At 36.8% G+C, this 15,664-nt stretch overlaps 1 protein-coding gene across 2 annotated transcripts in view; it reads left to right on the top strand.

Moving 5' to 3' along the window:
- LOC138695766 (protein CASC3-like) overlaps positions 1-15,664 on the top strand; it is a 54,554-nt gene that overhangs the window by 12,683 nt on the left and 26,207 nt on the right. Inside the window, exons 6-8 of one of the 2 annotated variants that reach the window (XM_069819946.1) lie at positions 2,310-2,725; positions 6,233-6,502; positions 15,088-15,377. In XM_069819946.1, coding sequence (XP_069676047.1) covers positions 2,310-2,725; positions 6,233-6,502; positions 15,088-15,377 — 976 coding nt within the window. Of the gene's footprint in view, positions 1-2,309; positions 2,726-6,232; positions 6,623-15,087; positions 15,378-15,664 lie in introns of both variants that reach the window. The other variant, XM_069819945.1, reaches the window with a different exon arrangement.

Raw genomic sequence — 15,664 nt, 5'->3', positions numbered from 1 at the left:
CTGCTAAGAGATCTTGCTGAGGTGATCAAGAGACTACAAAATCTTGTAGGCCTCTTATTTTATCAGTAAGTAATACCTTTTGGTCTTTTCTTAGAAACTGTAATTTTTGCGCTTCCTCCAGATAATATTGATCTTCCAAATATTGCTGGATTAATTTGTGTGAGAAATGGTTACGAACAGCAATCCAAAATGGTACAAACTGAAGTAAAGTCTTTCTAGGGGCTTGTTTTGCTGGCATAGGACACTGTATTGCAATTGTGATTCATCAGGGAAGAGGAGGTGATATATTTAATTAGATCACAGTGGGTTTCCCCTTGTCTACCGTGCACAACGTAACGGTATTTTGGTGGCTCACCATCTATTGAGAAAAAACACCCGCAGTGTCCTATGCAGTAAGTTTATTGTATCGCCGTTGATCTAACCCAATATGATGAACAAAACTTAAGTCTGCAGATGGCACGTTTTCTTCATTTGCCAATATTTGTCCTGCATTTCTTGTAGGAAATAGCATAAAGATTGCTAACAATATCTGATAACGTTTGGAGTGTATTAGGTATCTGTGAATACCATCATTTTAGCCATGTAAAATGTTAGCATATGTTGAATCAATGACATATAATTTTCCATAAGCTCGTAATGAATTGTAAATGGCAGAAGATTAGAGACGTAAGTTATTTATGTATTATCCTGTATATTTCCAGCAATATAGGCTGTGGTGAGTAATCTATTGCTGAGATGCGGAAAATCATTTTAATTTCGACTATGTTGGTTACTATAATAACCCTATATTTGTTTCGAATAATAGTTAAAAGATAACTATAAACAGTAATATCTTTCACACAGTAATATCAATGACAAAGGAGCTGAATGTTGTGAAACTCATAAAATATATAAATGGAAAAATATGTGTCAACCTTTTTACATTTCTTTTAAATACATACTAACTGCATTTCGCAAAAAAAATAAAAATAAAAATTTTTATGTAAGCATGCATGTTTGTATCAAAAGTCCGGTAACACTTTCAATATTTTATTACACAAAAACTACTAATGATAGCAGTTTCAAACACACGTCAGTTTAAAGTCAAATTCTCAAAGTTCGTTTTACACCTTACAGAGATTCAATGTGTGAACCACGAGTGACTCGGCAGATGTCCAAACGATAATCAAACTCTTCCCATACCCTTTTCAACATATCCTCTGTGACCGTGGCGGCAGCTTCTCTAATTCTGGTTTTTAGTTCCTCTAAATCACGTGGCAAAGGCGGTACAAACACACGGTCCTTTAGATACCCCCATAAAAAAAGTCACATGCAGTCATATCGGGTGACCTTGGCGGCCATGTCATGAAACATCTGCCCCTTACTCCAGCACATCCTATCCAACATTCACCTTTGCTGCCTGTTGTAGCTGGCAAAAAAACTCGTAGCAGACAATGATGACTTATTCAGCCGCTTAATTTTCAACAACGAAGCGACATTCCATACGAGTGGGAAAATTAACAAGCACAACTGTCGTGTTTGGGGTACACAGAAACCTCACAGAATCATTGAACATGAGCGTGATTCACCAAAGGTGAATGTTTTCTGCGCGTTGTCACAACGAAAACTGTACGGACCTTTCTTCTTCATTGAGGCTACTGTGACTGGTGGACATTCATATCTGGACATGTTGGAGCAATGGTTGGTGCCTCGACTTAGACAAGATCTCGATGACGATTTCATCTTTCAGCAAGATGGGGCTCTGCCACATTTCCACAATGCAGTTCGTGCTTACCTGAATACGGAGATGTCTGATCGTTGGATAGGACGTGCTGGAGTAAGGGACAGATGTTTCATGACATGGCCACCAAGGTCACCCGATATGACTGCATGTGACTTTTTTTCTATGGGGGTAGCTAAAGGATCATGTGTTTCTACCGCCTTTGCCACGTGATTTAGAGGAACTAAAAACCAGAATTAGAGAAGCTGCCGCCACGGTCACAGAGGATATGTTGAAAAGAGTATGGAAAGAGTTTGATTATCGTTTGGACATCTGCCGAGTCACTCGTGGTTCACACATTGAATCTCTGTAAGGTGTAAAACGAACTTTGAGAGTTTGACTTTAAACTGACGTGTGTTTGAAAGTGCTATCATTAGTAGTTTTTGTGTAATAAAATATTGAAAGTGTTACCGGACTTTTGATATGCCCTGTATAGTGCTATGAGGTACAAGAGCGAACAGAAATAGCTGAACTACCTTTTAGTATTGTTGCATTGTTATGTCATCTGGAGATCCGTAGGATTCTTGAAATAATATTTCTTGTGTTATAGGACCCAAATCAGCACAAATATTAGTAATGCGAACAACAGGGAAGAGAGTGCTAACCCAACAGGCAGGCGAGTTCATCGCGATACTCGTGATGGCCCCTTTACAGATGCGGCACCGAGAGGAGGCCGAGGACGTGGTCGCAGCAAGGGTAGGGGTGGAGGAGGAGGTGTGGATAATGTCCATGGAAATCCAGTGAGGGGTCGAGGAGGCAGTGCTAGGAGTTCCTCTGAGACAAGACTGCAGCCAGACTCTGTGCAACATCATCATGACAGTGGCAATGAGTCCGCACCACCCCCCGCACAGCAGCAGCAGCAGCATCTTCATCATCAACAACATACTGGGCCCCCGCCTTCCAGCTTCCAGATGTCAAACAGGCCTCAAGAAGATTCTCCTAGGGAATATCATCGCCGTAGCAATAGTAAGTAACAAGGCTTGTCTGATATAGCTACTGTTGGTCTGTCTGGACGGAGTTTGTTCAAGCTAATTATCTGCAATTTAATTAATCCAGGAAATATGAAAATGTAAGTTATACTATCAACTCTTAATGACTATAGATTGACAAATCGAACTGAAACCCTGACCGAATTACTACGTCTTGGGGAGGAGCAAGTGAGAAAGCACGGGGGGAAGGGAGAGAGCACTATGAACTATGTACTTGCAGGTCCTCTCACAGTTTGTCAAACCTACTAACAAAAGCATTAAAAGGTTCACTAGTTGCCTGCAATGCTAGCATAATGGAACCTTCGTAGCTGACAGTCGAGGCAAAAATGAAGAATCCGTTATTGTGGTATTGTATTGTATTGTATTGTATTTATTAACATTCCATGGTATTCATACATTGCTTTACAGCCAGAATATGGAACAAGTCAAAAAACTTAATAGTATTTAAAGTCTTAATTTATAGTCACAGTCTAGATGAAATATATATATAGACGAGATTTACAATATAGTCTACTAGTACAACACAAAGTTTTAGTATCAATTTCATGAAGTGTTATTGAATGTCATGAATTCACCTACAGAATAGAAGGCGTGAGAAATTAGGTACTTCTTTAATTTGGCCCTAAATAATCTTATGTTTTGAGTTTCATTTTTTATATCGATAGGGAGACTATTAAAAATTTTTACTGCCATATAACGCACTCCTTTTTGATAGCATGATAGACTTGCCGATGGAGTATGAAAGTCATTTTTTTGACGTGTATTTATGCTATGAACTGTTGAATTAGTTACAAAGTTTTCACAATTACATACGAGGAAGACTATTAATGAAAAGATATAGTGACAAGCCATGGGCATTATTTGTAGTTTTTTGAAAATAGTTCTACACGATTCCCTAGATTTGGCACCTACTATTATTCTAATTACTCTTTTTTGTAATAGAAATATACTGTTACTATCTGTGGAATTTCCCCAGAATATTATTCCAAAACTCGTTACCGAGTGGAAGTATGCAAAGTATATTGTTTTTAAGGTATTGATATTTACTATCTTTTGCATTGATCTAATAGCAAAACAAGCTGAATTTAGTTTGGGGGTAATTTCTTTAATATGATTTTTCCAATTTAACACATTATCGATTTTTAAGCCAAGAAATTTGGTTGTCGTTGTTTCTAATAGGGATCTGTTGTTAATTATTGCGCTAGAAATTTGCGACGTTGAATTTGCACAGGATTTAAATTGAATTATGTTAGTTTTGTTACAATTTAATACCAATTTATTGACTGAGAACCAGTCACATATTTTGAAGAGAATTTCCTCTGTTGAAGATTGGAATGTGTTGGAGTTATTGCCCGTAATTACTATACTTGTGTCATCTGCAAATAATATGGGATGACGTACCTCTTTTATTAGGGGGGCAAGATCATTTATAAACACTAGAAAAAGTAGGGCACCTAATATTGATCCTTGAGGAATTCCATTATTAATAGTTCCCCACTGGAGTGTGGTTCTTCTATTGGTCGCGATGCCCACACACACCCTCTCAGATATTTACGTGGTGATTGGTGACTGAATGACGAGGAGCGAAGGAGAGAGAAGAAAGAAAGAGAGAGATTCCAGAAGTTGGCGTGTTTTACGGGGTTTCACTTGAAGTTGTCAAACTATAAGTCTGTGCGCAGTGTTGTTGAACAAGACCTCAAAACAGTTCTGACATCTTATCTACTCAAGTATACTCAAGGAATAGCAATTGAGTTGCTGAAACATGGCTCAAAGAAACTACAAGAAAGATTAAGATAAATAATGGAAAAATTTATTAATGGGAGAAAAATCCCAGAAATCTTGAAACTTGGACAGAGTTACATCAGTGATTCATAAAAAGGGTGGAAAAGAGGAATGACAGTTACCAACACATTATTTTGAAATAATTCTTAGACAAAGAATTTAAGGTAATGGAAATTGAAGAACAGTCTAGATTCAGGGCAGGTCTGCTGTCAATAATATCTTGTGCTTAACTCACTTAATAGAAAAAACACTTGAATGTGGGAGAATCTTACATATAACAAGTATTGACATAGAAAAAGCATATGATAATATCATTTTAAAATTATGGATTGCCTTGAAAAACAAAAATAATATATATATAATAATCATTAAAGCAATGTACATCAGTTATTCATAGATTTCAAAAAGGCATATGACTCGGTTAAGAGGGAAGTATTATATGATATTCTTATTGAATTTGGTATTCCCAAGAAACTAGTTCGATTAATTAAAATGTGTCTCAGTGAAACATACAGCAGAGTCCGTATAGGTCAGTTTCTATCTGATGCTTTTCCAATTCACTGCGGGCTAATGCAGGGAGATGCACTATCACCTTTACTTTTTAACTTCGCTTTAGAATATGCCATTAGGAAAGTTCAGGATAACAGGCAGGGTTTGGAATTGAACGGGTTACATCAGCTTCTTGTCTATGCGGATGACGTGAATATGTTAGGAGAAAATACACAAACGATTAGGGAAAACACGGAAATTTTACTTGAAGCAAGTAAAGTGATCGGTTTGGAAGTAAATCCCGAAAAGACAAAGTATATGATTATGTCTCGTGACCAGAATATTGTACGAAATGGAAATATAAAAATTGGACATTTATCCTTCGAAGAGGTGGACAAATTCAAACATCTTGGAGCAACAGTAACGAATATAAATGATACTCTGGAGGAAATTAAACGCAGAATAAATATGGGAAATGCGTGTTATTATTCGGTTGAGAAGCTCTTATCCAGTCTGCTGTCCAAAAATCTGAAAGTTAGAATTTATAAAACAGTTATATTACCGGTTCTTCTGTATGGTTGTGAAACTTGGACTCTCACTCTGAGAGAGGAACATAGGTTAAGGGTGTTTGAGAATAAGGTGCTTAGGAAAATATTTGGGGCTAAGCGAGATGAATTACAGGAGAATGGAGAAAGTTACACAACACAAAACTGCACGCATTGTATTCTTCACCTGACATAATTAGGAACTTAAAATCCAGACGTTTGAGATGGGCAGGGCATGTAGCACGTATGGGCGAATCCAGAAATGCATATAGAGTGTTAGTCGGGAGACCGGAGGGAAAAAGACCTTTAGGGAAGCCGAGACGTAGATGGGAGGATAATATTAAAATGGATTTGAGGGAGGTGGGGTATGATGATAGAGACTGGATTAATCTTGCACAAGATAGGGACCGATGGCGGGCTTATGTGAGGGCGGCAATGAACCTGCAGAAATGGATTTTCGGCATAGATAAGGTAACTCACTCAGTATGCTGCATTTTAGGTAATCTTTTATTCAGGCCCTAATTTTGCAGCCTGATAGTAGGGTCTAACTTTTTATATTTGTCATTCCGTTGTGAAAATCTAACAATATGTGCAAATATAAAAATTAATGTCTGGAGTGTATAGACTACATAAATTAATCTAAAACAACTGTAACTTTGTGCCAACAGAAAATACTAATATCCACCCTCAGCACCACCACCAGCAACAGCAGCAGCAGACCCCCCAGGCTCAGCAAGGAGCTCAGGGATCGGAGAGGAGACAGCAGATGGTGGTACCACCCAGGATGCAGCATCAACAGCAGCAGCAGCAGCAGCAGCAGGATAATAGCAGTAGTAATCGACCAAAACGTTACTCTTCATTACGTCAACGACCACTGCCTGAGTCTGGAACAACTTATGCTCAACCACCACCCAGCACAGCATACTACCAACCTGCTGGTGAGTTAGAGACTAGCGACAGCGGTAGCAACCGCCCTAAGCGCTACTCTACGATACGACCGTGCTCTGCAGCCGTGTACCCTCAGCCAGACCATGCCTCCACCTACTTCCAGCCCTCTGGTAAGTTGCTCTCTCTTATTTAGTTTAAATCATCTGCATTAACCCTCAACTGCTATCGCTTTTTAAGTGTGCATTAAGATATCAAGCAATATGGGTCTATATTCACCCATAGATACCAGTTGAGGGTTAAATTAAAATGTATGTTGTTTTGTCAACAGTCTGAAGGTTGGTTGGAATCTCGTAAATGACACCAACCAATATGTGGGACCATCATTTTTTTTTATAAAATGGGTCATTTCGGTGTTAAACCTGCCACTATTTCAGAGGAAATTTCCTGAAATAAGTTGTCATTTCGATGGATATAATTAGTTTTTAATTAATTCTCTTATGTTTAATATAACTTTTTTTTACACACATCACAAAGTAACATCTAAGCATGGTTTCTACATTCTCCATACAAAGATATGTGCGAGAGTCAGTGGATCGATTTCTAAAACACGGACGAAATGTTACACTTCAAGTATTACTGTTTTTTACTCTTACTGTTTTAGTATTGTACTTCTTAAATGTCGCTTTAGACAAGTTTTTAGAGTTTAATCTAACATTATGCATTGCATTTTAAGTACAGTTATACCTAGGGAAGCTTGAAACATTGACTATAATTTTATTATGTAAAATATTTCGACTAAGAGAAGTTATTGTAGGTTTAACTCCTTTCTACTGTGGTTAAATTAAAAATAGATTTGTATGTAATCATAAACATCACAATATGAAGACATTCTGTAATTTTTATGTTAACTAAGTGGTTGTAAAATGGAATGTTTTCTCTCTTCCATGTCATATGTCCCCAATTTGTCTTATTAATACATTATATTGTTTTGATGATTGTATTAACTATAGAATACTTCTAATATCATTAAACTTTGGACAATATCAGTGGCGGTTCCTCGGGGGAGGGAAGGGAGGAACGTCCTCCTCACATTTTCTTCTTTTGAAAGTAAATACCAAATAAAATATGTGCCTTGAAATTCGAGGAAGATTCGATAATTTTCAAGTTCACAGTTATAAGAAAAACTCGGTTGATCGAGTTTTAAACGACGCGCGCTCATGTGCTGTAGAAAACTGTGAGAAAGATGCGAGATTGTTTGTGTGGAGGAAGGGCACTCCATTCCTCCTCTACTGCAGTTAACACACATAGACAACAGCGCACTAGCGGCCAGAGAAAGAAGCAGAGTTTTAAAGCAAGTAATGAACGGAGAGGGAGGAGATCCTCCTCTGAATCAGTCATGGGCGGGAAATAGAAACCGACTGGTCGTGCAGCAAGCTCGCTACCACTGCCATCTAACGATGTTGCATTCAACTGGACTATAACACATCTAGGAGGAGACGACAAAAACAGTTTTAACGCAATGCTATGAAAGACACCATGTAAACTTTTTTTTAAAATTATAAATCAAAAATATTATTCATGCACTTTATTTAGGCTACTATTCATGGTTTGAAACTTTCGTGGACATTTGAAAGTTAAAGTCGGGTTTATGTAAAACAAAGAGGAATTAGTTCTACGTAGTTGGCCCCTGAAATTCACTTCTATTCATTGTTTACTAGACAGGGCAACAGCCAAGTTGTCAGTTTTGTACAAATATATATTTTGAAACTGAAAGTATTTACTCCAAACTACATCATTTTTAACATAAATTAATCGGCCACCGGCAGCTTTGAACAAAAACGGTAGTATGACTTTACAAGAACTGACATTCTTCAAAAGCATGTGATAATGAACTTGTAAAATGTACATGTGACAACACAGACCACGTGGGTGGGTGCAGTGTTCTCGCTTTCCTCAGAATATTTCCCATTCCCATTTCCGTAAAACGGTTCCAGTTACGAGTTAGTAGCTAGTCTCTTCCAACACGTGTGATGCTGTAGTGTGCTCGAAAAATGCTACGAGGTTGTGAATTTCCTTGTAATTATTAATTTGCGCAATTATTCAACAAAGAATGGAAGTGAAAACATAATATATTTTGGACAATTCAGGAAACTCAGTTTACAAGAACAGATTATCGCTATACAGAAGGGAAGGCCAACCCCAACACTGCCTGGTCTTACATGTATGCATGTTGGCTAATTTGTAGCATGTTTCATTCAAGAAGGTGTCATTTCGTGCTGTTAACTTCTTTCCTCCTCTTAAGAAATATGCAGGAGCCGCCACTGGACAATATGTCGGTAAAACGTTATTCAGTTCAGAAATGTTATTCAAAGCAAACACTGTAATTTAAGAAGGAAACTCTTTTATCTCTTATGGTGACACTTGTTATACGATACAAACATTTCATTTGATTAAAATATGGTAATGTGTTTATGATAATCAAGTATTAATTTAATATGGTAAAATGCAACTTTTAATAGTTTTGAAAGAACTGAAGAATTGAATACTAGACATAAAAATCAGCACAGGGACTTGTTTCTGGGGAAGCAGAACTTGGAAGTACGTATCAGTGAATTTGCATGGGGAATGGAAAGAGTGCCTCTTCTAGAATTTAACCAGTTTCTTGTAGAATAGTATATTGACAAGTACCTGCATGAGTAATCCTTCCTACTAATTCATAAGACACAATTTACAACTTTTTAGAGAAGTTTTTACTATAGCCTACACTTCATACCTGCAATACCTTTGATGAAACAATAACAGAACAGAGTGCTATTGCACCGACTGCTGAAATCTTATACCCCAATCGAACCCAATTAAAATTTGCGTGACATTTGATTTCCTTATCGCAAGGATGATTGTAGATCTATGACAAATCGTGTTTTGCTGATTAACTTCGCCAGAGACATAAAAGTTTGCTTCATCACTAAACAGAATGGTACTTGGGAAGACATGATCCTCATCACATTTTTGCAAGGCCCACTCACAGGATTCCATTCCACAATCTGGATCATTCTCCCTCAATTTTTAGAGAATTTGGAGTTTGTACGAGTGCCATTTCTGTGCCTTCAGAATCTTGTGGATACTGCTTTTGTGCACATTCATATCAGCAGCTATTTGCCACAGAGATTTCTTGGAAATTTGTGCAAACCAGCCAAGAATGGCGACTGATGTTGTTTCGTCCATGGACCATAGCAGGGGACCACTATATGGCTTATTTTCAATGGAACCTGTTCCCTTAAATTTTTCAACCAATTTGTAAACACACGAGAATGAGATGTGCGCACATTTGGGATGCAGTCTGTTTGAATTCAGCAGCCATTTCTCTCAGAGTTCTTCCACAACATATCAGAATAACCTGGAAACGTACTCCTTTGCTGAAACCCACCACTTATATGTCAGTTTTCAATAAAAACAATATTTTCCCTATGTTTCCAGACTTATGGGACACCCTGAAGAAAGAATGAAAGAAATACTAAGTAGTATTTAATTGCTTTAATGTTACACCTCCAGATATCCAAAGCATAATTATAATTATTAAGTTATGTTTGGCTGAAATTCTAAATAATTATATTATTTATTGGACTTGCGGCAGTCATGTTAAAATGATGCAGTCTTCTTCTGTCACTCTGAAATCTTTCAGTTTAGCCTTAATGTTTCATATGGCAGTAACCCAATGACTTCGGTCTTGAGAATCACTATTAAATATAGAGTATAATCTAAATTTAACAGAAGAAATACTGAAATCAGAAGTAAACACTGAAATACTGAAACAATTGTCTTTAGAGACAATTAATATTAGGTACCCTCCACAAAACTGGCTTCGTTTATACACCGACGGATCCTTGCTCTCCAGAGAACAAGGTGCCAGTGCAGGTGTTACATGCTGTCTCTTCTCACTTTATAGATCTCTTGGATATGGAACAACAAGTTTTGATGGAGAAATCATTGCAATAAGTGAAAGTCTCAGGAATCTTCTCTGCCACATCAATAAATTTAAGAATGCAGTTATATTGTCAGACTCCAAAGTAGCTATTCTATCAATAGTCTCTAAACACACACCTTCATCTCAAACAGCAGAAATAACTAAAATGCTCTCTCAATTAATATCACTCAATAAAAGAATTGTATTCCAATGGATACCATCCCATTGTGGAATCCTGGGAAACGAGAATGCGGATGCTTTAGCAAAGAAGGGCAGCACTGCTACTTACAGACCTGTTACTAAATCTACGTATTACTCTGTGAAAAGATTTATTAAATCTACATACTTAGACTTCAACAAACAAAATTTGATAACACAATCTCAAGGGAAAAAATGGAACTCTCCGCATCATAATCCACAGTTGATTCCCGATTTACCACGAAAATCGTCTGTAGCTGCATTTAGATTGGCAACAGGCCATGATTGTTTGGCCAAACACCTGCATAGAATTGGAATATATCAGTCCCCTAACTGCCCATTGTGCAACTCAGATCAAGAAATGGATTCAGAACATCTCAAAATCTGTGCGTCAGTGGCTAACCATGACAATATCTTTGAAAAATATTGGAGTGCAAGAGGTCAAATGACTTTATTGTCAAATGCCTGGCATTAGAAAACAACAACATATTTAGGAATTTATTACATGTAGAATTACTTCAGTCTCCCAGATATTCACAGTTGCTTTTGTAAACTCTACATAAAAAAAAATTGAATCTCTTGAGATGATTTGGCAGCATTTTCTTTAGCCTACCTCTGTTTTCTCTTCAGAACATGTTAAACCTACAGCACTGGTAGTAACTTGTTATTTCCTTCATGAATTAATCTAACATTGATAGTCCATCTTTATCCTTATAATTTTAACAAGTAAATGAACGATCTTCTGTAGCTAATTTATTCATACTTTGTCATTCATTAATTTGAATTGGATTGTTTGAGTGTGTGTGTGTTTATTGATTGTGTAATTAACAAGTGATTAAGTGCATAAAAATAATAATTGTGTTATATGCAAGAAAGAAATTTGTAAAGATTAGGAGATTTTTAAGAGTTTTGTGTTGTTTGTTTTGTTTTTGTTGGATAGTGGTATCTTGTAATTCATGCTTATACATATACCATAATATAAATGCGGTAAATTATAAATAACTAAGTTTCATCCTAATTAAAGATTGTCATTATTTTACTTTTTGAAAACTGTATTCAGTAAAATTCTGTGTCCAAAATTATATACACTTTTTTGCATTCAAAAATTATAATAAAATGCACACAAATAGCTGAATACCTAAGACAGTGGCTTTCTATGTAATAGTTTGTGGTTCGTAAACTGGTGAGTTCTGATAGAATTTGCAATGAAATTATGTTGTGGCAAGTTTTGTTGAATGCTCCTGTTCTTTTGGCTATTATTTTACTGTTTTTCTGTTATCGTAATTAATCAGAATGAAATAGATGATAAAAGTTTTGCTGCAATTTGTAGAAACAAATGTATCAATTGACATTGTTTTAATTGATAATTGTTGTGTAGTGGCTAGGGTTTTCAAACTGAAAATAAGGGAGATTTTGGAAATTATTGTCTAAAGCACAAAACATTACATTATCAAATTGTTTTTTTTTTTTTGCCTCACAGATGGTAATGTTATGTTTAAATACATTTACATTATAACTAAGGTAAAGGTAAAGGTATCCCCGTAACATGCCATGAAGGCACTTGGGAGGCATGGAGGTAGAGCCCCATGCTTTCCATGACCTCGGCACTAGAATGAGGTGGTGTGGTCGGCACCACGCTCTGACCACCTTTTACCCCCGGGAAAGACCCGGTACTCAATTTTGTAGGAGGCTGAGTGAACCTCGGGGCCGTTCTGAAAGTTTGGCAATGAGAAAAAAATCCTGTCACCACCTGGGATCGAACCCCGGACCTTCCAGTCCGTAGCAGCTGCTCTACCAACTGAGCTACACATTCAAAAATATTTCGAGTAAAATGTTGGGGATTTTGAAGTTAGCAATTTAGCATTGTAAGTACATTTGCAGCGTGTTTACAAGCTACCAATACTTTCAGTGATCAGATAGTTTGGATAAAGAGGAGCTGAGCAGAACATGTGACTGCTCATTGTTATCATAATAAATGTCTAGTAGGTTTGCCAAACTCATTGCACCACAGGGCAAGCAGAGAACACATTGTAATGTGTACAACAAGCAATGAACTGAATTAAAATGGGACTGTTTAATTATTTCCTTTCCTTCACTTGTAATAAGTTCAATACATTAGTGCATAGTGTTCGAAAAATGATATGCATGTAAATATAGTGTTACATTTTCTTATAATGTAACACTGTGAAGAAGTACCGTATTTACCCACGTAATAGACGCACTTTCTTTTATAAGAAAAAACTAGGGTGTGTCCTTTATGCGAGAAAAAAATTTTAGTGAAAAAAAAAAACGTGTATTAAAGGTGCGTCAGCTTGATAATTTTCAGCTTAAAAGTCGCTGTATAACTTGAATATTTCGGTCGGTTCTTATCCATTGTTGGAACACAATTTTATCAACACAACTGATTACTGCAGATGTTCTAAGAATAAAAAAAAAGAATCAATCACGATTGTTGTGATTCCATGCATTGTTGTTTAAGAACTTGAATTTAAAACATACTAAGGTGCATCCACTCTTATGACTTTAATATGAGATGCGTCTATTACGCGGAGAATTTTTTTTTTTTATTTTTAACGTGAAAAATTAGGTTGCGTCCATTACGTGGTAAATATGGTATCATACAAATGAAGATTTAGTAATATTGCAATGATAGATGAAAACATATAGTATATATTCTATACTAATAATAAATCTGTAGCCAAAATTTTTCTGGTAATTTTCGATTTTCCAAAAATAATTGGTGTTAACATATATAATTAACCATCCTGAAACCGAAAATCGCTTTTTTGAAATTTTTGTTTGTATGTCTGTCTGTCTGTATGTATGTTTGTTACCTTTTCACGCAATAATGGCTGAACCGATTTATATTGTGAATTTATTTCAACTCAACAATAGGATTTTATTCTTCCACAATACTTTCTTTCTACAATTCACTTTAAACGCTCTCGTCAACAATAGGGTTTTCGCTCAACACAGGATTCGTTATAGCACTCCACCGACGACAATGACAATTTACTTGGACTATTACGAACAACATGAACTGTTAATCTTAACTAATATTTACAAAGCACTATTTACAAATCAGAACTATCAGTTCTCAGTTCACAGTTCTTCTAGCTCAGTCACTCGAGTTCACAGTATCTCGAACCACAGACCTTCAGAGACAGTTCACTGTACTCGAACTCAGGTCCCTCCAACTGCGGTCCACTGCACTCGAACTCAGGCCTTCGGATGCTGATACAGTTGCGGACGCACACTCGAGTCGAACTCCAGTACACAAGACTGGCTTGCTTGCTCTGGCTTACTCGCTGACTGAATAACTGAAAACTCTCTCTCGTTCCTTCGTGTCCTTAATTTATAACCACAGCGACGTAGCCTCGAAAGTTCCACGCGTCTCTAGAGATGGCACTCCAGAAAAATCCAGAGCCCTCTCCTCTCTACCAGCACCAGATGCGCGCGCACTCTCTCTCCACTCTCTCGCCGCGTAGGCCCTTTCCCCTTACTTCTCTCCGCCGCGCGCCGTCCTCGCGCGATCTGCTTTCTTGCGGGACGCTGGTCGTGAGTTCGAATCTCACGTCGCTGTCACAATATGAAAATTGAAATATAAATTAAGTTCGTTGTAACTTAGATTTTAGGCTATATGGCATTCAAAATACTTTATTTAAAAGGGGGGTTATAAGGGGGCCTGAATTAAATAAATCGAAATATCTCCCTTATTATTATTAATTTTTGTGAAAAATGTTGCATAACAAAAGTTTCTTTAAAAATGATTTCCGATACGTTTCATTCCAAGCAAAATTTTGATGGGACCAAATTGCACCAAAAACGGATGTTCTCTGAACCAAGTGATCATATTTTAATTATTTGCATGTAATAACAATTAAGAAACATGTTAAAGGAATTATCATTGCACTAAATGAGTGTCTCTGGACCAAAATGATCGCATTTTAATTATTTAAATACAATTTAAATTAAGTGACATATTAAACGATTTATCCTTCTATCAAACACGAATGTTCCCTGGATCAAACGTCCTATTTTAATTATGTAATTACTTTATATTTATTTCTAACAAGTGCAGCGGAGTGCATGGGTACGGCTAGTGTGTAATAAAACAGTCTAATTATTATTATTATTATTATTATTATTATTATTATTATTATTATTATTACTATTATTTGGTGAATGACAATATGTCAAGTACCGTACCTGAACATTAAAATAATAATAATAATAATAATAATAATAATAGTAATAATAACAAAATTTGTTGGGGTTAGGATTGCTTGTATGGTTGCTTACAGTTCAGTTCCATAAAGAACATGCTACTCCATTGGTAGAGGTGCTGGTAACATACCACATAGAAATATTTAAGTAAGGGAAGAAGCCTAAGAATACATATACTTTGAAACTTGTTGAAGACGTAATTAACATAGTTGTAACACTCATTTGTACATTCTCTCTTATCCACAGGTTACGTGACACAGCAGCCTGTTTATGGGGACACACCTCAGAATCCACAGTCGGCAGGGACACCACCACTTCAACTGTTGCCTCCCCATCCACATCCTGCCACTCCGGCATATGCAGCACCATTTCCATCGCCAACAACCACGTTTGTTGCTCCTCCACCTCCTCGAATATTACCCCCCGGGGCTGGAGCCCCTCCTCCATACATACCTGCTCCTACACCAGGTACACCAATTATTAATTATGTAGCTCCTCCACCAACATATACAGCCTTTCAGGGATATACTGCCGTGGTAAGTTTTATTTGTATAATGATCAGTTGTAATACTTTGTGTACCAGCTTATTTTGCTTACGAAGGCTGGGGTATAAGTCATATAACTTTGAAAAAAAAGGTATCATGACTTACAGCCCAATCTTTTTATTATATAGAGAGAGTTAAACCTGAGTTACTGAGCCACAATGATAGTTGGCACATTGGGTTTTCCCAGTAAGGACACAATACATAGGTTTACACTAAGCCAGTGACAATTCTGCTGTCACTTTACACTGTCAATGTGCGTGATTGTACTATACTGTACT

The sequence above is a fragment of the Periplaneta americana genome, chromosome 3 (assembly GCF_040183065.1).
Source record: "Periplaneta americana isolate PAMFEO1 chromosome 3, P.americana_PAMFEO1_priV1, whole genome shotgun sequence".
In the NCBI taxonomy this organism is placed as follows: domain Eukaryota; kingdom Metazoa; phylum Arthropoda; class Insecta; order Blattodea; family Blattidae; genus Periplaneta; species Periplaneta americana.
The sequence above is the reverse complement of the archived record's forward strand: the minus strand, read 5'-3'. Positions and strand labels throughout refer to the sequence as shown.